This window comes from Dendrobates tinctorius, unplaced genomic scaffold, assembly GCF_039654945.1.
Source record: "Dendrobates tinctorius isolate UK_male_01 unplaced genomic scaffold, ASM3965494v1 ptg000048l, whole genome shotgun sequence".
Taxonomy (NCBI): Eukaryota; Metazoa; Chordata; class Amphibia; order Anura; family Dendrobatidae; genus Dendrobates; species Dendrobates tinctorius.
In genome coordinates this window covers 1,870,001-1,896,008 of record NW_027361716.1, presented here as the reverse complement: position 1 = coordinate 1,896,008, position 26,008 = coordinate 1,870,001, and the positions used below count along the sequence as shown (strand labels likewise).

Sequence of the window (26,008 nt, the reverse complement as noted above, 5' to 3'; positions counted from 1 at the left end):
TGTAGGAGCAGATGATGTTGATGGCAAGTTGTATGGGGAAGGAGTTTGGTACGGGGCAGGTTGCTGGAAGTGGGGAGATGTCTGGTACGGGGCAGGTTGCTGGAAGTGGGGAGATGTCTGGTACGGGGCAGGTTGCTGGAAGTGGGGAGATGTCTGGTACGGGGCAGGTTGCTGGAAGTGGGGAGATGTCTGGTACTGGGGAGGTTGCTGGTACTGGGGAGTTTGCAGGTACTGTGGAGGCTGCTGGTACTGGTGAGGTTGCTGGTACTGGGGAGGTTGCTGGTGCTGGGGAGGTTGCTGGTGCTGGGGAGGTGGATGGTGCTGGGGAGGTGGATGGTGCTGGGGAGGTGGATGGTATGTAATAGGAGGGGGAGGATGGAAAGTGGCTGGAGGTGGATGGTATGTAATAGGAGGGGGAGGATGGAAAGTGGCTGGAGGGGGTGCAGATGTAATAGGAGGGGGAGGATGGAAAGTGGCTGGAGGGGGTGTAGATGTAATAGGAGGGGGAGGATGGAAAGTGGCTGGAGGGGGTGCAGGTGGAGGAACTACTGTGGTGGGAGGAGGAGGAGGTTGGGAGGTAACTTGCTGGAGAGCAGCGTGGCATGAATGCATTACATGCATCTGCTGGGCAGGAGAGAGCGTTTCCATGCGCTCCACAACACACCTGAAAAAGGTGTGGTTTGGCGAAGATCTTGCTTCTGAATGCATGGTTTGCAGAAGTGTCTTCACCTCCAGAATGCTGGAGTTGATCTGCTGATAGCCTGCGGAGATTTGCTCTGACAAGACTTTTAGACAGTTCTGGAAAGATGCATTCAGATGCAAGAACTCTGGCGCATAAGTCTTTTCCTGACCCCTCTGCCGCTGCCGCCCAGTACCCGCAGGTGTACTAGAGGTGGCAGGGGCAGAAGGGTGGGGTAAAGGGAAAGCGATCTCCTCACCAGCAGCTTCATGTAATGTAGGCGTCCACGATGCTCCTGTGCTGGTGGATGGGACAGATGGGTCGAATGTGTGGGAAGGCTGGGAAGGTGCAGATGTACCGGGGCGGTCGAAGTGTCCCTCGGTGCCGGTCTCCTCAGGGATCGCCTCAGAAGGGTCCAATCGTGCCGGCTCCCGAGTGCTGCTCACCGTGCTGTGGAATAAAGAGAAAAAAAAACAATTAAAATACTGACATGGTATGGCCCTGGCTGAAAAAAAAATTTACATCTAACATTTTTTTTCACATGTGGTGTGTAATATTTACCTTCTGGTGACCATTGTTTCCCGGAGGAACGACAGGGCTTCTGCGTACTTGTACTTGCTCCTGCGTCCTCCAGATCCACTCGGGGCCCGCATCTCTTTATTGAACTCCTTCTTGAAACGATCCCTCACAGACCGCCACCGATTCACAATTCTGTTCCCTGAAACGAGAAAGGAGTGGTTAGTATACAACATCAGTGTTTCCCAAACTCCAGTCCTCATGGTCCCCAGGGGTCATGTTTTCAGGATTTCCATAGTAAATAGAAATCCTGAACACATGATCCGTGGGGACCACGAGGACTGGAGTTCGGGAAACACTGGTTTAAATCAAGCAACCGGTACTGTATATACTTACGCTCTGTAATCTGGGCCCGAACATCGAGGTCCTCCCAGCGGCCCACAAGGAGCGAACAGATTTCCTCCCAGAGTCGTCGGGTAACGATCAGGTCAGCGTGGCGGCGGTCAGCCATATTCCAGAGCGGCTCCCTTTCTCTGACGAGATCGATGAGGTGGTCCACATCGGTTCCTCCATCCTCACCGTCAGAGTCGGGAGCACGCTGTGAAGGCTGTTAAAGAAAAAGACAAAAATAACATAATTAGCCTCCACAAAAGAAATGAAATAAAAAGTGCAAAAAAACAAAGCAAAAATATTTATACTTACACGCTGGTGACCGCCGCGTTGCTGTCGCCGACGACCCTGGGAGGCACTGCGAGGACCTCTTGGCCAAGCACCAGATTGGGAAGACTAGAGAAGAAAACAAAAAAAGTTATGTCTTTGGATGTAGGCATTTGTTTGCTGTGTGTGGTCTGCAGAACATTGTTTTCTATGTGTTGTGTGTAGTGTGATGTTGTGTTTCTGCGTTTGATGCAAAAAACTTACCAATTGTGAGCCCACTCCAGGTGTCTGTCCACCCCTTCCTTCTTCTTCTGGGAGCTCCTCTTCATCTTGTGATTCCTGTTTTGAAATAAAAGGCCATGAATAGACATATATTACAGAGAAGATGGATTTTGGAAATAAAAACTTACCGTCAAACGCTGACGATGCGAGGGAGGGCTCCCAGAAGATGATGTGCTGTCTTCCTGGTGGCCACACTCCATGCCTGTGGGTGGTGTTCCAGCTGCTGCCATTGCTGCTGCTGCTGCTGCTGCTGCATCTATTGGGCGGCTGTTGAATAAAGAGAAACAAAGGGCCAATGAATATCTTGATATTCAATAGCCCTAGTTTGGAGGAATGGGTGATTTGATAATTACCGTCTCTCATCTGCTGCTGGACTCCCCTCCCGTTGTTCAGCATGCTGCTCCAATTGGGGTGGTGCTGATGGTGCTGCTGCAGATGTCTCCTGCCTTCTCCTGCGCCTGGTTGCTGTCTTGGGTGGCATGTTGGGTGTGGCTGTGGGTCCCACTGTCTTGCTTTTATATATGTCTTGTGGGCAGAGCTACTGAGCATGCTCAGACCAAAAAACTGGATCCGGCCGCCGGATCAGGCTTTCGCCAGATCCGGCGCATTGCGGCGCTCATAGGCTTTCATTGTGTGAAAAAGCCGGACGCGCCGGATCCGGCGTGTCCGGCTTTTTCGCCGGAGACAAAAAACGTTACAGTAGACGTTTTTTCCAGACGCCGGATCGCGACACATTGCGACACATTGCCGGATCCGGCGAAAACCGGATGAAACGCATGGCCATCCGGCGCTATCCGGCGCAAATGCAAGTCAATGGGGGGGAAACCGGATCCGGCATTGCATTTCGCCGGATCCGGTTTCTGTCAAAACCGCCGGATCGCGCCTGATGGCGAAAACCTGATGTGTGAAAGAGGCCTTATAGTTTTTTAGAGCTTCAACGGTGCCATCGTGCTTTAGTAGTTTAAATGCTTTCTTTTTACTGTTAATTGCCCCTCTTACCTCTTTGTTTAGCCACATTGGGTTTTTCCTATTTCTTGTCCTTTTATTCCCACAACGTATAGATAGATAGATAGATAATAGATAGCTACATAATAGATAGATATTAGATAGAGAGATAGATGATAGATAGATAGATAATAGATAGATAGATGATAGATAATAGATAGATAGATGACATATAGATAGATAGATAGATAGATAGATAGATATGGGATAGATAGATAGATAGATAGATAGATAATAGATACATGATAGATGTATAGATAGATAGATAGATAATAGATGATAAATATATGATAGATAGATAGACAGATAGATAGATGAAAGATAGATAGTTAGATAGATAATAGATAGATGATAGATAGATAGATATAGAGATAGATAGATAATTGATAGATAATAGATGATAGATAGATGATAGATAGATTTATAGATAGATAGATAGATAGATAGATAGATAGATTTATAGATAGATAGATTTATAGATAGATAGATAGATAGATTTATAGATAGATAAATAGATTTATAGATAGAAAGATAGATTTATAGATAGATAGATTTATTTATAGATAGATAGATTTATAGATAGATAGATAGATTGATAGATAGATAGATTGATAGATAGATAGATTTATAGATTGATAGATTTATAGATAGATAGATAGATAGATAGATAGATAGATGATAGATAGATTGTATTAGATTGTTCCAAAAAGGAGGATATCAAATAAAATGAACTAAGCTGCAGCTGACAGGTTGTCCCTCGTCCTCTTTCCTCCACATCCCAGGCAGCCCCGCTCATTATTACTCCCTGTAATGTCACACACATGGCTGTGGCGCAGTTTCCCCCCAGATAGACCCTGTAGAGCCTGTGAGTCCTCTCTGCACTTCCCATCATCCCACCTGTGGCTCCTAAACTGTTGGGACTACAGTCCCCAGCAGGCTGCAGGGATGCTGAGGGTGGGAGCTGTGAAGCTGCTGTAGGAGCATTTATCATTGAAGCTAGCTGAGCACTGAGCTGTCTGTATCTCACAGGGATCCACTAGGATGAATGTTAGCGTTGTGGTGATGTTGGGGGTAGAGCGATCTTGTCAACTACCCAGCTCACAACTACCTCTCCATTCCATCAGTCAGGCAATGTGTGGCCATCATCACATGTTGCTTTCTCAACCCCATCCCTGGTCTCTGAGCTGAGGGCTGTGTACCTGTCAGCATCTGCATTGCACTCACCATCCGTCTCTGCGCTGTACATGGGGGCTAGCATTGAATTAATGCCAGTCAACCCCTGAAACAACATGAGGGGACTGGTTGGTCCCTCAATGACATATCTCGTTGCCATCAGATCGATTGGTTCAGCCATTAAGATCATAAAAAGTTTGCAAGTCCTGTTCTACAGCCGATGTGAGTGATGAATGAGCCACTAATTAACCACCTAAATGCAAAGAAGTATTACAGACTGTGGGGTTAAAGGTCTCAGTCCAGAGCCATGATGGGATCTGGAGCTCAACAGGTTAAAGTGTTGCAGAAGGAAATGATAGGGTCTGTAGTGATGCATGTAGGTGGATATGCTGGGACTTTTAGTTCTCCAGGTGATTATAGGACCTGTTGGGATCTGCAGTTCTGAATCAAGTTCTACAGAAAAGAGTAATAGGATCTGTAGTTCCCTTTGGAAACATCATGTGGTCCACACAGGTACCAGATCTGTAAAAGGTCATCCTGGGAACTGTAGTCCCCCAGTTAAGGATCAACAAGTAGCCACCATAGATGAAATTCTTAGGGGTTAACCTGGCTCCATGCTGGGCTGTGAGGCTCATCATCCACATACTCTTCATACTCATTGCAGATGTGCTGCACTTTTTAATTATGTCAATATCAGGAGGCAATGGCTTCAGACTGCTAATGTGTTTGGGTATTTTCTCCAATATCTGTATTGTTTTTTTTTGTTTCTTTGTTTGTTTTTTAGTTCTTTTTTATGTATTTCTGAATGATGAAAACTTTCCAAACTTTCCTATCCCCAGTAGCAGTCCACAGGAGTCGACAAGCAACAGGTCCCTTATTGTTCCTTTCTCTATGGAATAGCACTAATGACAAATACAAATGGAATCTTACCTGGAAACTTGGATAAAATCCCAGGGAGGCTCAGATGAGCTTTCAAAAAAATAAATAAATAAAAAATCACCCAGATGGGAGTAGTCACCAAAATAGTGATGTGTGGCTGAAGTGTCACAGAAGAACATCCTGGATGAGTTGTAGGTTCTGGATGGAGGAGAGCTATGTGTTACACTGGACTGGGGTCTGCTTTGGCTTCCTAGCATAGCCATTTAGCAGTCTTATTGATTGGGGGTCACCTATGCTATAAGGGGAACGTGTCTGTCTCATAGGCTCATAAACCTCTCAGCCAGTTGCCTCCTTGTCTTCTGTAGTCACCAAGGTGGTTGAGAGTTTAAGCTTGCGGATATTAGATTCATAAGTCACACCAAGTGGTGGGCGATCCACTGAGCAAAGCAGAAGTCCTCACATGATGACTTCAAACAAGAGACATTACCTTCCAGCATCTGTTGGAGAGACTGGATTTTAAAGACACTTGTATCTCCAGGACAGCCAACTCTCACCATGGTAAGCAGCAATCTCCATCATTTATATTCCTCATCCTAAGTCTATTTATTGTGTCCCTCTTTTCCATAAGATATGATCAGGTTTGTCTTTATTTTTTTTCATCTCTTCTATCTTAAAAGTCTTAAAGGTATTTTAGTAGAAAATCCACCGTGACTGTGGTGGTAAAGATTTGTATTGGAACTTTAATAGAAATGTGATGATTTTTCAGTGTGCGGATTGCAAACTTGGAGCTGGCAGCAGACTTGGATGGTTGCAGCTGATTAGGATCACACTGAATGGGGGGCTTTACAGCAGGGGATGGAGCAAGAGCTTGGTGCTTAGATAGATGGACCTGGGAGAGGTGACTTGGTAACCTAAATCCATAGTTTAGGAACTAAAGCAAAAAGGGTAATTCATTTGCCAAGCATAGGGGTCCACACGTGTGATCATCACCCATTAACAGGACGGGTTTGGCAAGGTACTCTTCACGTGACAAGAGTGTGGGTATGGACCAGTGTGGAGCTTTAGCAAGAGTTGCTTCATTAAAGCCCAATAATTCTGGGCGTCCATAGAGGTGAGGGTACTTCAGCACCCTGGACAGCAGCACACTGCTGACTAGGGAGCCTCCAGATCAGGATGCTACTGCCTGCCTCTCTGCTGCTGCTGCTCTCCTTCTCTTTTGATCTGCTTAACCCAAGCTGGCTGTAGAGATCATTTCCCTAAAGGAAGACCCTAAGTTTTCTCTCCCTCCTTTGGAGCGCATTGGATATTTCCCAGCCTACGGAGTACATATAGTGTTAAGTTTAGGGAAAGCTGTGGATCCATTGTGCTTCTTTGTGTTAGCTTTTCCATAAGGTAAGCAGGGGGTAGATGCTGTGTTAGATCTCTTTGATTTATTTATTTTTTTTAGAGGTCTTGCTTTTATTCATACCCCCCCACACACCCCAACGTGTCACTTAGCCTTCATTAATTAGCTTGTCCTATGGATGTTGTGCAACGATGCATCCATTAAACGCACGGTCGGTGTTTTACTTAACAGGGAGCTTGTATGTCAAAGCCTAGGAAAATCAATCAAGCTCTGTTATTTCCTATGGACAAAAAAAACAAAATCCCGAGTCTTAATATAGGAAGGTTTTTTTAATGTCTGTACGTTGCGTTGTGGCTAATAATATAATATAGCCGGTGGGGGAGGGGGCTAAAAATAACAATTGGAAGTCAGCAGTTTCTTTTTTTTTGTATTTAAGCAAATGGCAGGTGCAAGCCTGTAGGTCCCGAGGTAGTAAAGAGGGTGCTCCTCAGCGTCTAGTGTAGCCCTCCTCATTGTCTTCCACAGGCTGGAGGTCCCTGAAATCCGCATACTCGGTGCCGAAAGGGTTACCGGCCGCTCGTAGGAGAGGATATACCTTAACTCTTTATTGTGCTCCGGGATAGAGGCCGGGGATTCAGAGGTTAAATCAATCCTGGGATTTTATTGTTCCAACCCCAAGTGTAAGGTAATTTAGAGGGGAAAATGGGGGTGGGAAGAGAGTGAATGGAGAGAGATTTGGTGCTTGCAGCTTTAAAAAAAAAAAAGAGAGAGTCTGCTTGTAGCAGCTCTTTAGGGAATCACCACTACCTCACAGATATATAAAAATGTAATATATTATGTGTGGATGACATAGGTGCATTGTGCCATGGATAAGGCTCCTAAATGCCTTATGGTGCACACAGATCCCTGGCTCAGCCAAGACAATGCACACAGATCCGTGCAAGGATCCGGCTTTGGATTTGCATTATTATACATTCTTGAGACACATATGACCCCTCCCTCCTCTGTGCTATTTGGAGGCCCCCCAGCTCGATTTGGGGGGTATCCAGGTGCAGTATATTTATTTCACAGCCCCTATCTCCGCTTGTTTCTAGCCCCATGTAATGCGATAAAACAAGACCTCAATGGTGTCACCCTATCTCTGCAATCTGTTATCTGCTTGTATCCCATCATTAATCTTCCTGCACAGCTCAATGGCCGGGAATGGGAAAAACATGATGTGAAGAGATAGCCGGAGACCTTTAAAACAAGATGGCATAGATATAATAAGGGATCGACACCTTACATAACCCAGGATGGGTGCTAAGGGACGGGGGGATGTAAGTGGTGCAGAGGAGACGGTAATAATGAGAGCAGGGGTTCCTGAGTGGGGGGGGTTAGAGCTGAACCTGGAGAATGGACGTAGCACAAATTGTTCCCAAATCGACCTGCTTTCTTCGTCTCCTGGAGGGGGGGGATTTCTGATCAATCTCATGAAATTTCCAAGCTTGTAGCAAAGGAACTCCAGCCCAAGCCACCCACCCACCCACCTCCCCAGATGGTGCTACTTTAAATACGAATCTGCTGGGCTGAACATTACAACTAGGGATTGATTAATCCACAGCAATTAAAGGCACAAAGTCTAAAAAAAAACAAAAAAAACAATCCTCCTCCACATACAGATCTGCTGTATAAATATCCTCACTTCCCAAGAAAGAAAATAATATTAATAGTCGAACTGCGACTGCAAATCCCCACCGCCCTCCCCCCTCTTTTTTTTGGTTTACACTTATTATGGTTGCTAAGGGTTCCCGATAATAAAAGGCATTTTAACCCCCGCTCGCCCGCCGCCTTCCTTCGAGCAGACGACACCGGGCTGCATTGCGTTTATCGGAGTAATAGAATTATCATGAACCTGCCAATTTGTCTGATGGCTGAAGTGAGAAAATTACACACACACTTGCCCGGTGGATAGCCATTAGGAGCAGAGGGGGGCCGATTGTGGAGCCTGAAATGTGTCATTTACTACTACGCTGAAGTGTAATTTCTCATTCTTCTGTATAACTGGTCTCAATCATCGGCATTACACAGTGTATCTTTACTGCTTATTAAACCCCATTGACCGTATTAGCTCTTCTGCTGTAATCCAGGCAGTTAAATACACGCCATTGACCAGAGACGATGCGTAGACTGGGATCAGGAAAACATTTGCATACTTATGCATATTTATAAGCGTATAGAACACTGAGGAATCCGCTTTTTCCCCTTAATCGCTCTGACTGCGTTCTCTTTAATTAACCCTTAATGTCTGCTCTCTATAGCACTGCTTTTTGGTATATTACACCACTACTCATATCACTAATATCATTGCGTTAATGAAAGCGGAGCCAGCTAATCTTTAGCCTATGTGGAATTGTAAGAATAAATGACTTCCCGACATGTGCCCAGGAAATGGCTATATGGGCAATGAGATGCTACACCCTGAAGAGCTCGCAATCTTCCCCGTTGCCTGTAGATACTGTAGATTTCTTTCTGAGCCATAAGGGAGTCTCGGATTGCTAGAGGCCGCCTGACGTCAGTAGCAGCGTCCAATGCCTTAAAGGGAGTGTCAGGTGTTGCTACGACGCTGCGCCCTCCCACTCCGGAATTCCATGAATGATGCACTGTCGACTTCTCTGCAGTCACTTTTTTTTTTTTTTACTACAAAGGAAGTTTGGGATTGGTTACCGAGCGCGCGGATGTTTAGCTGGCCGGCAAACTGCTACAGCTTCCACGTCTACGTTACGCAGACAGTATATGCAAAAATTTGGCCAAGTGGAAACTCTAGATCCAATGAGAGATGTAAAATTGCAATAAACCTACCAGTGATTTTTACATATATAAAGAAAACATTCAACATTTTTCATGATTTACATCTTTCGCTTCCCAGCCCTTGGATCCAGTAACGTATATGCAGAACGCCGCTCATTACAACAACAACACAAGGTCAATAACGTCACGTCACCTCATGTATGTGGCCATCAGCAGGAATACTATACCATTTACGCATGGGAGAATTATATTTAGAGCTATGGAAAATCACATTGGTATAAGGCTAAGTTCACACAATCATGTGATCGTCAATTAGAAAAACTATATTGTCATCCATACACAGCCTGGACCGCCACTGTGTGTAGACATCAGCAGTGACGAAATCCGTTTCCTATGCTAATAACAGCAACGCATCCATAAAAATCAGACGCCCGACTAACGATCCGTAGACGATCCGACTTTTTTGCGTCCATTGACTCGAATAGATGAGCCTCATCCAAAACACAGAAGAGACTGCCACACACTGCAATTTTTTTTTCACTTATTCATAAAAAATCATCATCTGACGAGCCCAACTCAACAGCCATGTTGCTGGCGCTGTCCACATGATGTCAGTTTTTTCCAAAGATCGAAAATGCAGTTATGGAGAAGGGAGCCAAAATGGCAACATCTACTTTGATGTATCTGGTAACATGCAAAACAGACATGAGCGAAATCGTCGACTCTCGATAATTAAAGCGCCCCATCCTAAGCGCCCACAGTCCAATGGAGAAGAAAAACAATTTCTGCAAAGGAATCAAGAATTCATAGCTGATGACAAAAAATGTTCAAAGGTCTATAGACTAATAATAAATAACAATTACATCTGAATAGATCTAGATTTATTTATTTATACAGCCCCATTAATTCCACAGCGCTTTACACACATTATCATCGCTGTCCCAGATGGGGCTTAAAGTCTAGATTCCCTATCGGTATGTCTTTGGAATGTGGGAGGGAACCGAAGAACCCGGAGGAAACCCACAATAGATAGATAGATAATATATAATAGATAGATAGATAACAGATAGATAATATATAATAGATAGATAGATAATAGATAGATAATAGATAGATAATAGATAGATAGATAGATAGATAGATAGATAATAGATAGATAGATAGATAATATGTAATAGATAGATAGATAATATGTAATAGATAGATAGATAGATAATATGTAATAGATAAATAATAGATAGACAATATATAGATAATAGATAGATAATATATAATAGATCGATAGATGATAGACAGATAATAGATAGATAGATAATAGATAGATGATAGATAGATAGATAATATATAATAGATAGATAGATAGATAGATAGATAGAATATATAATAGATAGATAATAGATAGATAATATATAATAGATAGATAGGTAGATGGTAGATAGATAAATATATAGATAATAGATAGATAGATAATATCTGATAGATAGATAGATAGATAGATAGATAGACAATAGATAGATAGACAATATGTAATAGATAGATGATAGATAGATAATAGGTAAATAGATAATATATAATAGATAGATGATAGATAGATAGATAATAGATAGAAAGATAGATAGATAATAGATAGATAGAAAGATAGATAGATAGATAGATAATATATAATAGATAGGTAGATAATAGATAGATAGATAATATATAATAGATAGATAGATAATAGATTGATAGATAATATATAATAGATAGATGATAGATAGATAATAGATAGATAGATAGAGAGAAAGATAGATAATAGATAGATAGATAGATAATATATAATAGATAGATAGGTAGATAATAGATAGATAGATAATATATAATAAATAGATAGATAGATAGATAATAGGTAGATCATAGATAGATATAAAATAGATAGATAGATAGATAGATAGAAAAATAATAATTAATAGATAGATAATAGATAGATAGATAATATATAATAGATAGATAGGCAGATGGTAGATAGATAAATAGTTAGATAATAGATAGATAGATAGATAGATAGATAGATAGATAGATAATAAATAAATAGATAGATAATATATAATAGATAGATAGACAAATGATATAGATAATATATAATAGATAGATGATAGATAGATAGATAGATAGATAGATAGGTAGATAGACAGACAGATGATAGATAGATATTATATAATAGATGGATGATAGATAGGTAGATAGATAATATATAATAGATGGATAGATAGGTAGATAGGTAATAGGTAGATGATAGATAGATAGTAAGATAATATATAATAGATAGATAATAGATAGATAATATATAATAGATAGATGATAGATAATAGATAGATAGATAGATAATATATAATAGATAGATGATAGCTAGATAGATAGATAGATAGATAGATAGATAGATGATAGATAGATAGATTATAGATAGGTGATAGATAGATGATAGATAATAGATAGATAGATAGATAATATATAATAGATAGATGATAGATAGATAGTAGATAGATAGAAAGATAGATAGATAATATATAATAGATACATAGGTAGATAATAGATAGATAGATAGATAATAGGTAGATCATAGATAGATAATAGATATATAGGTAAAAGAAATGAGGTGACAATCTATCAGTCTGACTTACGTCATGGAGAATCAACTAGAAGTTACAGAATAAAATCCCCCAATGAAGATCCGTGAAGCATTGTGACTCATTTACATACAATAATCAATGGGAAAAAGAATTTTGAAAAAGAAAACTCACGCCCTTGATGGTAATTATCCATTAGATATGAACTCTCGTGTTTGCATTGGGTTGATGTTATTTCAGTTACCAGTGTACGATAATTGAGTCATTTCAAAATGTTTCTTTTTAAACTTTCCAAATATTTCCAACTTTAAGCATTTTACTTTCCCCATGGGCCTCTGGGAAGACAGACATTATGCAATATGTGCAGTGAATTTCTAAAGGCGGCCATACGACTGACTGCGTAGGAGTATGTGCACACAACGCTTTTTTTTTCCTCACCAAAACTGTCTAAAAAAAAAGAGCGAACGTATGCGCAGCACTTTCAGAATGACTTGCTGCTCGTATGTTTACTTTTATAGCGGTCTACTCCCCTCTGTGAAGCCAGAACACAAGCCGGCTCTTAATAATTTGTCATAAATTTTAAAATGAACATCTGGCGGCATAATTTTTTAATTAAAAAAAAAAAAACTCTTAACGACACTAAAAAAAAATGCCATGAAATATAAATAAATATTAAATTGCGTTGTTTTTTAATCTCATCCGTAAACTTTCCAGATAACGTTATCACAAAAAAACATTTTTTTCTCAATAAAATATGCATACATGAATTCGTGCGAAACTGAAATATAAGATGCGCTTTGGCTTTTTCTACAAGTCTGCATAATACACAGTACACTTTACCGAATGATGCATTTTTTTCATACGGTGGCCAAATAAGCGTCGTAAAGTGCTGCGCACATCGGCTTCAGCATCTGTTCTATTGTGCAGTCGAATGTTTCAGTAAAAAAAAAGGAAATAAAAAATGAAACTTAATTTCAAATAACTTGACGCAGATATAGAACACTTGGTTACATAGTCCAATGTGGGAAATAAAGAATACTTACACATCGTTTCTTGCGGCAAGTATCGGGTTTTTTTGTTTATTTGTTTATATTAAAATTAGAAAAAGGCGACGAAAGAAAAATCTCATAAATCTATTGGCTCAAAGAAAATGTGAGGAGTTGTCAGATTTAGCCCAAAAGTCTCTAACACAAAAAAGAAAATTATTACAAATGATCATTTTAATTTAAAACCGTTTTTCGGTTGCTATTTTATTGCTGTTTAATCTAGACGGTGACGTGTTTCTCAACGTCGACGCGTGACGTCGTACTTAATGTTTTCATACGGTGTCACATTGCGACCTTGCAATTACAGTCGAGCGAATTTTTCAAAATTCGGTTCCGATTACAATCGGAGGCGAATATCGCTTTTGCAGTCTTCGTCGAACACAGCTGAACGTCTTTAGAGTCAATGGGAGTATTAATTACCGAATATGTTCGGAACCGATCATCAAACATAAGGGTACCGATGTGGCAAATTCAGATTCGGTGACCAAATCTGAACAGATTCGCTCAACTCTACTGCAGCTGTGAAACAGGGTCAGAAATGTCTCCAAAAGTATTGCATTTTGAGTCACCGGTTGCGAGCCGCACGCAACTTACTTGCCATTGACTTTCATGCAAGTCACATGCAATTGCGGCTCGGGACTTGTCTGCGATTCGTCTGTTTTGACGGCAAAATTTGCAGCTTTAAAATCTTCGCGGGACAGAAAGTCTCAAATCCGTTGTACAAATTTTGTTGGTCGCGGTACTAGTCTGAGAACTGCGCCTTTCACCTTGTAGCCCCAGCGTTAATTCTTTCTAGGAAATAATCTAAGCAGAATTTATTTTTAGTAGAACACGTATGACTATCTCATACAAGTAGCATAACTAAAATTAGAAAGCAAATTGCGGTAATATAGACTGAATGTAAAAACTGAACTGCGCAAATAGCCACAGCCAACAAAACAATTTTCATTAGAGACGTAGATGTAATACTTTAAATGACCAACATACAATTAACGTGCCTAGGTGAAAGTCACGATAAAAGATTTATCCAAATTTCAAATTTGCATTGAATCGCCAATTGTGTTATAAAAATGAATTGCGTTAAATATTTGACCCTTTCACTCCAGAAGACTCAAAGACAGAAGAAACGTAACTAATAGAAAAATCCATAAATAATATGTTGTATCATATTTCAAAAAATATTCATTATGATATGAACAATAAAAAAAGAGAAAGTCTATTACAATCAATGTGTCTTGGAAGCAAATTATTCCTAATCCCTAGAGTTGCCGGAGCATAATTTCTTTACGAAAATGATCAATCGTCAAAACTTTTATCGAGCAATCAACATTGTAAACATTTGCAGGGTCTGCTGAATGTTGTATCTGATTCTTTTGGTACCGGGAAAGTCACAATTAGAATTGATAACCGTCATGTTCTGTTCTGTTGTCTAAAAATATTTACGTGTACGACCTTATTGAAATTCTCAACATCGGTAGAGGTTTGGGTTCTTCCATTAACGTTCTACGAAAGGCAGCTTTAACCTCACTTAGGGTTAGATATATTATGGACATTCCAAAATACAAATTAGCAAAGGCCAATATTCCACCATTTTTAGGACCACAAGATGCTATATTATACAATAATATTGGGAGTAAAGAAATTAAGTTGGGAAGCGTAGCAAATCCTTCTATTAATGAGTAAGAGACTGTTGTAAAGCAAGGATTGCCAACACTGCCCAGAAATTCCGAGACGGTCTATAAAGATAGAGCACTTTTTTACCTTGTCCATAAAAAATTAAGGTGTCCATGGTAAGCCGTCCAGAAAAAATAAAAAGTCAAGTTGGCAACGATGGTGTTCAGTAGCTACTATAGGCCCATTGTGGGATATGAAAACGTCCACGTCAGGATTTCTGTGGCAACGTAATGACCTCATGATACAAATGTTCTGGCATCTGTAGAAGGTCTGTAATAGTAAATACAAGGACACCACAAAGATTATTCCATTTTTTATGGTGATTCCCTTATCTTAAGTATTGGAACCCACCAAATTGTCCACAGGAACACCCATCAAATAATCGACTCGTCTGACTATTATCATATACAGATTTAGTTTTTAATACTACACGGTGGCTCAGTGGTTAGCACTGTTGCTTTACAGTCTTGGGGGTCCTGGGCTAAAACCCCACCAAGGACAACATCTGCAAGGAGTTTGTGTGTTCTCCCCGTGTTTGTGTGGGTTTCCTCCGATTTTTTTCCACGCTCTAAAGACCTACTGATAGAGAATCTAGATTGTGAACCCCGATGAGGACAGTGATTCTGATGTCTATAAAGAGCCATGGAATATGATGGTGCTATAGAAGCAAGCATAATAAATAAATGAGACTATTTTGGCAACACAACATATTGGGATTTCTAAACCATTAGACGCCAGATTACTGAGATGATCACAGGTTTTTTTTGGTTGGCAAAAAAACCTATCAATTTGAAAATATTCTTATCGTTTTGTAGGGAACTCTATCTGGTGTAAACATAAAAAAAATCATTTTAATCCATTCTGTCTTTTTCTTTAGTAGTGAAGTAGCGGGGAAGGGGAAGAAGGGAGCGCTCTCTAAGCGTAGTAAATGTGACAATAATATTTCGAAAGCAAATGGTGGGTATTTTCTCCCCTGGTGAGGTTGGGCAGGTAGGCGCAATGCTAAAAATCACTTATGATGTAAGGAATCCTTCAGAAGGTTTACTGCCGGTAAGGTGTACAGTTAAAAATTCTTTACGGGAAACTTTTTCGACATGTAGGATTTGGAAGCGTTTTGATCCAGATAGGCGCTTCCACTTGTTTGATGAGGATTCCAGCTATGAGAATACATAAAAAGGTAGAAAATACTTCATGGAGTTATGAACCCTCACGTAGTCCATTAAAAATGGTTTTATTTTTAAAAGGTGCAATGAAGGCATTCAAAAATTAATCCACAACGCGTTTCAGCCGATGAAGGCTTAGTCATTTTTAAAACAATCTGTCGCTAGATGTTGGAAGGGACCGATTTTTGGCCATTTTAACATTTATACTACAAAGAGGAGGAGTAACACAAATAGTGATATCAGTACAAAAGAAGTTATGTAATTGCACATTTTCGTTGACAGCTGGAAAGCAAATTTTTGCTCTATGAACTCTCTCAGTAAGGGGACGTCTCCGTGAAATATTACGTCACCACTCCGCCCCAGATGCAGTCAACTGATACCGAACAGATAGGCAAAACTCCGGTAACCTCTGACTCAGAGAACTAGCCGCCATCTCGAAAATTGTTCATGGAAAATATGGGCCCGTTTTGAAGAACCATGGAAAAAATAGAAAATTCGCATTCATACAGAACAATGAATACTGGACTGAGAGATGACATGGAAGAAAAAAAATCTTAACCACTTTCATCTAAGTTCGTCCCAAGATCTCTGCTTTATTGTTTTAAAAAATATATCGCGGTAACCAGATAAAGTCTTTAATTTCTAATATATTTTTTGTCTTTGAATTTTAAATAAGTCCAGCGCAAATATACACTTGCCATTTAAGGTTTTGGCAACCATTGCAACTTGCTGCAGTGCTGGTAAGGTCCGATGGGATTTTGTAAAATATTAGTCATAAAAATGACTTCCTTTAATGTTTTGGTATACTTTGTTATCATTTACACTTAATAAACTTTCAAAACTACTAACATATTTTAAAGTCTATAATAACTATAGTATTATTATTATTTTTGTTATTAATCCTAAACACAATGGCGTTCTTGTCATTGGGCACCAGGAAACATGAACTTTAATTGGCCACTTAAGTTAACGTGATTTTCTTCTTACCTGGCCATGATTATCAATTAATATCAAATCTTTTATTAAAACTAAAGGAAGTCAGTTATATCTAGGAAACGTTGCTAAGGTTTAATATCGTTCTGCATTTTTTTTTTTAATTTTGAGGTTCCCTGTGCAAGCGTGCAAAGACGCTGAAGAACTTCCTGTTGGTGTAAACAATCCGTACATTAGTCATCGGCTCGTTATATTCCAAAACTCAAAAAAAAGGGCAAAGGCTTCACATGTCGAAAAGCGGAAGCCATGTAATAGATATTTATGTGTATGTGACCACTACTAGTGATGAGCGAGTATACTCGTTGCTCGGGTGGTCTCCGAGTATCTTGGCGTGCTCGGAGATTTAGTTTTCGCCATCTCAGCTGCATGATCGGCAACTGCTTGACAGGTTGAATACATGTGAGGAATGCCTGTTTGTTAGGGAATTCCTGCATGTATTCAGCCTGTCTGCAAGTCGCAAATCATGCAGCTGAGACGACGAAAACTAAATCTCCGAGCACGGCAAAATACTCCGAGATCACCCGTGCATGCTCGGGGAGACCCGAGCAACGATGCTACTCGCCCATCACTAACCACCACCCACTCAATAATCCCCCCCAGTGTAGTCTACTGGGATTTCATGCTAGAGACAAAAGGAGCAACCAATCATGGCGCGCAAATGAAAATTGATGACTTCAGGTAGTCCCAAGAGATAGATTGTGCCAAACAATATACAGGGAACATATGCTGGCGGTTCAATACAGTGATCATTAGAAGACTATAGAAAAAAATATGCAAGGAACCAAAATAGGATCAAAAGTGAGACTTGATTGAAAAGAATTCATCGAATTGTTAAAAAGGTAAAAACGGTGAGAAACCAACAGGTGCCACCGCAACATGCAAAGAGGTGTATATGGCAGGAGGTGTATGGAAAGATTATATTGATTAATATACTACTAAAATCAGCTAACGAGCGAGACAATATATAAGGAGTCAAAAATGGAGTCAGTGCAGTGTGCAGAGATAACTACTACAGTACACATCAGCTAAATCCAGGAGATAATAGAGACAAAAACAAAAAAAATACATATTTTAGAAGTATTTTTATTTTGCAGTAAATAAATATATATATTATACATAATTCATATCCATAATATATACATATATGTATGTATGCATATATATACATACAGTATATATATATATATCTAAATATATATATGTATGTATATAGTAAGTATGAATAATACATATATCAAGAAAATATAATAGTGACTATTTATATTTTTTTTATAAAGACCGGCAGGGAAAATTCACTTCCAATTAGAATTCTTTACACAATAAAAATCTATAACACCTTTCGCATTGCAGCGAGGCTCTTTAGCATCCTGAATGGTTAAATATTTCCTTTCTAAATGCATAATCAAAAAAATAGGCTATAAAAAGATGCAAAAAAAAAACAAAAAAAAAGTCGGAATACAACCACACATATAAATATCTTGAATCAAATATTCTCTGTGAAATGTACACTTTCTGATTGGCCGAGAGGACTCCCATCTGGCACAATAGATAATTAAGCGGCCCAACTCGCTTGAAAGGTGTATGATCGCTGGCGAATTACAGAAGGTGTGTGGGCACGGTGACACCGGGAGACGCTATAGATCATACCTAACTAGCTCATCTTGGTGGAGATCATTAAGACAGAAATGTGGGTGTACGAACCTGTAATCTGCTAAGAAGAACCGGTTAGGGTTATTACCGTACTTTACGGACAATAATTGACAAACTACGCCCAAATTGAACAATTTTCTTCTCTAATCTTATTGATAATATAATAATAGTTTAAAATTCAGAATTAAATATATTAGATTTTTTTTTTTTTTTTTAAACCTAACGTTTCATTAATTTAATCAAATGGAATTTGATACAAACAAACAAAAAACGCATTTTAGATGATTTTTTTCCTTTAAGACGTGAAGCGATGATTAATTTTCCGTATTCCTGCCGAGAACCTGCAGCCTGACAATCCTAATCGCTGCCGACGGAGCTGTATTTACTGTTGCCGCTGCCCTAGGCGCTCTGTGTGATTGCACCGTAATTTAGCAATTGTGTTTCAATGTGGTTATGCCCCATTACCCAGCACCTCCTCCTCTATTATATTTTATGGAGAAAATTCTGTGGTTGGGAAGAAAGCGCAGCGGAAAAAAAGGATTGATAAAAGGTGGAAAAATCATAAATAAAACGAGAGGGAAAAAATAAGTAAATTAAATTAAAAAAAGCCAAATAGATATATATATATATATATATATATAAATATTTGGCAATCTAACCATATACTAGCTCAGCCTATGTAATGAAATTAAAAACTATATGTGTGTGTATACATATATATGCACATATACTGTATATTCCTATTGCGTTTGGCTTCCTTATATAGCCTAATCTAGCATGGGCTTGACCCAGATTGCTTATGGCACACACAGTCATTTTGCAGAATTTGCTACTGACTCGCCGTAGATTAACTTTGTATCTCATTAACGATCATACCAATTTTTGCCTAATTTTTTAATTTTTTAAAGCAATGGTTAATTATAGCTGTATCATCACGTTCAGCACGTGTTTAGAGCTTTAAACCTCACATTTTTTCGATCCCAACGTTAAAGGGTCATCCCAGAATTTTATTGGATATTAAAGGGTTATCTCCACGATATCAATCGCAGCTCATTGGCTTAAAATCCTGAAATAAACAAAGTTATCAAATGGGACCAATTTCCCGAAGCGCTCGCTGCACCGGATATCAACACCCGGTTGCCACCGGATACATCCTGTATTTGTTTTCATGACAGGTCGCACATGCTCAGTAGGCACCTGCTGTTTTTCTACGGTGGGTACGCTTCTCTTAGTTTTCTTTAAGTGGCACAAGTATCGTTGCGCTTTCCTCCCTGCACAGGGTGGACATGGACGCTTCGTACCTGCTGCTGTCAATGGCGTAGCAGCTATTCTCCGCTCTGACTGTACCTTGGCTATGACCAACAAAGTGGAGTAACCCTCACCAATCCAATAGCTTTTCTCATCAAAAAACATGAATGTGTTTGTGCATATTTGTCTAAACCATCTAATATATAAGCTGTCTCTGTTGCTCATTACCACCAATCAGCGCTCAGCTTTCATTTTATAAACAGCTCTGGTAAAATGCAAGCTGTTTTGTGATTGGTTGCTACAGACAATAAAGCCAGGGCTCAGAGCCAGGATAGGACATATAGGGGAAATATATCTGAAACACAGAATTGTAGGGAGCAGTATTAGAAAGCAGAAGGATTAGAGTTGTAGGGAAAGACAAGAATGACATAGTATTGATTAATATATTGCAGACTATGCCCAACACCATGTCTCCTTCTTCACAAAGGAGGGGTCTGACTTTTAGGATCCCAACATTACCAAGTTGTGCTCTCAGTCCTCACTCCTGGCTAAAGACTGGAGGAAGTAACCCTATATAAGTGCTCTGGTCACACAGTGCAATTTTTACACACTTAATTTTTTTTAAGAAAATTAGTAAGGGTCCTGAACTCGGGTCTAGAAGAAAGACTTGTAATGCGCCTTGACTAGTGATGAGCGCATATGCTCGTTGCTTGGGTGATCTCCGAGTATTTGGAAGTGCTCGGAGAATTACTTTCTGTTGCCCGCAGCTGCATGATCTGTGGCTACTTGACAGCTTGAATATATGTGGGAAATCCCTAACAAACAGGCAATCCCCACATGTATTCAGGCTGTCAAGTAGCCGCAAATCATGCAGCTGCGGCTCCAAAAACGAAATCTCGGAGCACTTCGAAATACTCGGAGACCACCCAAGCATGCTCGGGCAAACCCGAGCAATGAGCATACTCGCTCATCACTAGCCTTGACTTTTGGATTCCGTCTTGGCTTTGGCTATACATAAAATTGTGAAAAATTGCACAAAGCCTAACTTATTATAGTGCCTAAAAGACACAATTGAACGGCTCATTCAGTCCTGCTAAATCGGAACTTGATGGAATAAAATAATTCCTTTAATAGATTAAAACATCCAACTTTCCTCACACTCAAGAAAACCAAAGCATGTTTGCCCAAACTTCCTTACATTTGTGTAATTATTTTTTTAAAAAAGTGTCATCTTGAATAATGTCAGACAACTAGACCGTGCTCCTCTGCCAGGCAGTACATTCCACGTCTCTCTGCTGCCATGGTCTGAATTCTTACTTGATGTTGGAACAGGTCGTTTTTCAGCTCCCAATAAACAATGCCAGAGAGGCTGTCATTTTGGCCAAAGCCATGTGCGAGAGATATGGGAAAACCCAAGAATAAAGACATAAAGTTGTGCAGAGTTAAAAAAATAAAGGAAAGCAACATTCTTAGCATCGACTAAGTTTCCAAGGAATGTAGACATATGGTAATGGTTTATGTGAAGTGTTCCAAGCTAGCAAAGTGAAATGACTTCCTCATTTTTGTGGCGCTATCTGTTCCTTTACAATACCGCTGTATGTTCAGCACCAATGTTGTCTCCCTCTAGACTGGATCTCCAGCTCTTATATCAGATCGTTCAACTCGACGTTGTTTGCCATGGAAAAAATATAGCATGCCCGCTCAACGATAACTTCTAAGGCAGGTAATGTAAAACATTACATACAGCCACCTCCAGACAGTAATTATTACTAAAACTTCATGGCCCACATTTGCTAAGCATTTTATACTAGTTTTTGATGCAAAATAGTTAAAAAAAAAGAAAATGAAAATTTGAGGAAAATTTGCATTAAACGATCAGACATTTCTTGCGGCTTTTCAAACTGGAAAGTAACCTGAGAGACTCGAGGAACATATGCCAGCTTTAAAGGGTTTAGCCACAATATCTGACTGGTGGAGGTGAGACACCCGGCAGCCACTTCCATCAGCTGTTACCGGCAGCTGCCCCTAATTTCTTGCATGCTATTAGAACACAACAACCCCATCAAATTTATAGTGGCCGTGGCCGAGTACTGCGGATCCACCCATATTCATTTCAGTAGGGGTGGATCTTCAGTACCCGGCGACAGCCGCTATACAACATACAAAAACTTCTGTCCGCCATCTGCACTGGAACAGCTGAACGGCAGGGGTGCTGGGTGTCTCACCACCATCGATCAGATATCGATGGCCTATCCTAAGGATGAACCATCAATAAAAAGCAATGGCAATCCCCTTTAATAAATATTAGCCCATTAGACCAGCTTATGGAATAGAAGTAGCATATAGCAAAGACCTAAATTAGCCATCTAGAATACAAAAACCCGATGTCTGTATCCCCTGATTTTCCTTTCTCCAATTTTCATGACCGTTGTGCCAACTTACCACCCGGTGTTGGCATATCTAGTAATCAGCAAGTTATCACTTATACAATGGATAGGAAATAACTTAAAAAGCTGTGCATTAGCTCAACAGAGCCCAACAACAAAGAGACAACCATGGCTGTGCCCCAACTCTCCGAGAACTCCAAAGCAGTCACAATGGTGCCATATACTACCTGGGACCACCATATATATGGTTAGCATACAGTTTACAGGTTATTCAAGGTTTGTTATACCAGAAACGTATGAAGGTTTGGTATTCATGGTAACATTCAAACCTTTTAACCTTTAACTTCTTCAGTTCTAGGTGTCAGACCATGTAGTCCTACCCACTAGTTCCAATCATCTTAATGTGCTTGTTTCTACATATTTATATTATTACGTCTTGTACAGATATATTGTAGCTGTATTAATTTAAGAACAAGTATTGGTTTTCTTTCATTTATCCTGTAGCAAAGTCCCCAAAAGTCCAATTTTCTTCTCACCTACTGGCCATGTAGTCCTACCCCTATCATCTGTCAGTTTTGATTGATCTGTTCATTTTTTGCCTTTAGCATTTTAACAATTAGAGAAAGTTCAACATGACAAGCTTCACACAGTCATTTGTCAACTTGAAGCAATGTCATTGTCATGGTTTGATGTCCACTGAAGGCATATCCACATGTAACACTGGTATGGGGAGCGGCGACACGACAGCTAGCCAACGATCGGTGCTTTCTCTAGGTCTTTAGCTAGGTCTATTTTTTACTGTACAAGTGCTCTTGACCTTACCTGCAATCTCACTGTCCTTCCTTGTCATTTCGAACCCATTAACATATTACCTTGGGCATAGGAGTAACTGACAAAACATGTTTCTCTGGACTGAGCTTGTTTTTTTCTGTGTCGTGATCTCGCAGGGCAGCTGTAGCTCAGTTTCGAGGCCTTTTGGGAAATAGAAAGGTTGACCGTACACAGAATAGATTAATAATATGCATCTCAGTTCAAGAAAAGGAAAGAGGCTCTGTCAGCCCCAGGCATTAACATTACATCGCACAGTAGCCAATATCCATAAATGTAAATCTTTTGGCAGTGCCTCCTTCGTAGGCTCAAACATGGCTGAAGGCTACATTTAAATGTATGGGTTCCCACCCCCAATCTGATGCTTGTTCTATTAAGTAAAAAGTTTATATGAGATTAAAAAAAAAATACAGTATTATCCTCATCTACGGACATAGGAGCTCAGCTTGGATGGAGCTCAGTTAGAAGAGGAACGGCTTAAAGGCGAAGGAGGCCCTCTTCCTGGGTAAAGGAGACATTTTTCCTAATTTCAGACCAACAATTTTGTTTCTGGATGCCTTTCTGTAAAATGCAATTACGTGAGGAGAGGTTTGCTCAAGGTTGAAGAGTTTCCATCCTTGTTAAAAAAAAATGAGACCCTACCATTGCCCTTTTATCACTATCTTCACAAATGTTTATCCAGGTCAGATAATGACCAGACTTGATGGATCATCGGCTCATTACGAAAGTTTCTAGGTTTCCTCGAAGTTGTGTTTTAGGCTGTAATCCTTAAGGTTTTTAGACTCTTTCATAGTCCTCCATCATTTATGAAGCTCAGACTTGAAAGCAAAGCTGCGATTGACGCGTCAAGCAAAGTACATAACAATTGGAAGCATTCCGTCCTATATCTGCAGCAGAAGGTTTAGTCTGGTCTCTGCATTTCAGCGAACACCACTCAACTCCGCACAATACTCTGACGGCTTTCATTCAACGTTTTACTCACTTATTTTATTGGCGTTGAGTTTTTTTATGTTAGATTTCTGAAAATTAAATATCGCCAAGCATTACTAATATAAAATTGACCATATATTAGTAAATCAGAAGTCACAGGATAGCGGCAAACATTTGGTAATTATGGCTTTATCTGCTTTACGAAACAACAGGGAGCGCGGCGATAATAGTTGTCAGCACCTGATGCGGGTTATCCTATCAAAGAATAACAAAGTTATGGTTAGGAGCATCATTTTAATATTGAGAATCAATTAATTGCACTTTATTTTTTTCACTTTTTCAAAAACAGATTCCACTGCTTGATAGGAAATATTGCGTCAAACCTGAACCATCATTTTGACTTTTCCTTTACGAAAGAGGAAGAAAGACAAATCTCCAAGGATGAAGCTCTTTGCACGTATAAACACTCACCTCAGATAGGGAGGACTGCATTGGTTTGTACGAAATATTGGAAATTGTCTCTTCAGAGAGAAAGAGGACTAGCACTCTAGCGCCACCTATAGGAAGTAGCAATCCTAAAAGTCAATATCGACCTTATAACGAGCCGTGCCACATGACTTAGGATAAAAGCCAAAACGAAAATCTCAATGTGCAGACACGTGTTTCGGGGTGCTGCCCCTCATCAGTGCAAAGTGTGAGATCATGTTTGGCTGTATGAAAGGCGTCTGACCGGGATTCAAGAAGTAACATTTCTCCTTGCGGAGAATGACATGCTAAGCAAGCCGAGATGAGGAGACTTAAAGCCACAATGTTCCTCTGGGAAATATGCAAATTGTCTCATCAGAGAGGAAGAGGACTAGAACTCTAGTAACCGCCTATTGGAAGTAAAAATCCTAAAATTCATGTCCACCCTTTAACGAGCCTTGTCACATGGCTAAGGCTAAAAGCCAAACCAGAATCTCAATTTGCAGACACGTGTTTCGGGGTGCTGCCCCTCATCAGTGCAAAGTGTGAGATCTGATTTGGGTGTGTGAGAGGCGTCTGACCGGGATTCAAGAAGTAACATTTCTCCTTGCGGAGATTGACATGCTAAGCAAGCCGAGATGAGGAGATTTAAAGCCACAATGTTCCTGTGGGAAATATGCAAATTGTCTCATCAGAGAGGAAGAGGCCTAGAACTCTAGTGCCACCTATTGAAAGTAGCAATCCTAAAAAGTCAATGTCGACCCTTTAGCGAGCCTTGTCACATGACTAAGGATAAAAGCCAAGCCAAAATCTCAATTTGCAGACACTGTGTTCTGGGGTGCTGCCCCTCATCAGTGCAAAGTGTGAGATCTGGTTTGGCTGGGTGAGAAGCGTCTGGGGAAGTTACCCGAAACACAGTGTCTGCAGCGCCCAAATTATGTAAACACATTGAGAACACATAAATAATTAATACATTGACAACATGAATGAGCCGTGCATTAACAAGACAACCTTACAATCATTCCTGAAACATGATCCAAAACTTGCAGCTATAAATACTGAAGCGGTGCTCTCGGAAGCAAAACTTATCATCTTTCAGCATAATAGGTGAAAAGTGTCTAATTTTTGGGATGACCATAGTTTAGGACCCTAAACCCTCTCCCCCACATTACAAAAATGGGGATATAGTAAATTATAGTACTCAGCTGTCTCTGTCTATCCCATAGACTGTATTGCCCACTCATGCATGACTCCATTCAAACTGGTAACACCCCTGTTCTCATGAGAAGCGGGGGGGGGGTCTCGGCAATTCGACACTGAACAGCAGGTGTTGGAATTTTGGGAATGTCTTTCATATTAAAAATGTAATCATGATATAAATCAGGATGAGCTGAACAGATTGATATTTAGGTTTGTGGGAAAAGGTTCAGTGTAATTTGTACTTTATTCCTTTAAGCTCCTCCTTTTTTTAGGTGGGTGGTCCTAATCAGTGATTGACAGTTCTCCTTGTGTAAGTGTGCATACAGAGATAACTGTCAATCATTGAAACGGACCACCTACTTAGACTAAGTGGATAATTAGATGAATAAAATACAAGTTCTACCGAACCTTTTCCCACCAACCTACATATCCTTCTGCTCCGCTCGCCACCATTTTGTTGGGGTTACGTTTTCAATACGACAGCTTCCCATTAAA

The 26,008-nt window shown here is 40.1% G+C and overlaps 1 protein-coding gene across 1 annotated transcript in view; it reads left to right on the top strand.

The window, feature by feature from the left end:
- The first annotated feature begins 5,430 nt into the window (after window positions 1-5,430).
- The window catches only part of BDNF (brain derived neurotrophic factor), a 78,200-nt gene continuing 57,622 nt past the window's right edge, over window positions 5,431-26,008 (top strand). The window contains exon 1 of the mRNA XM_073576276.1: window positions 5,431-5,749. Coding sequence (XP_073432377.1) covers window positions 5,747-5,749 — 3 coding nt within the window. The 5' untranslated portion in view covers window positions 5,431-5,746. The remainder of the gene's footprint in view (window positions 5,750-26,008) is intronic.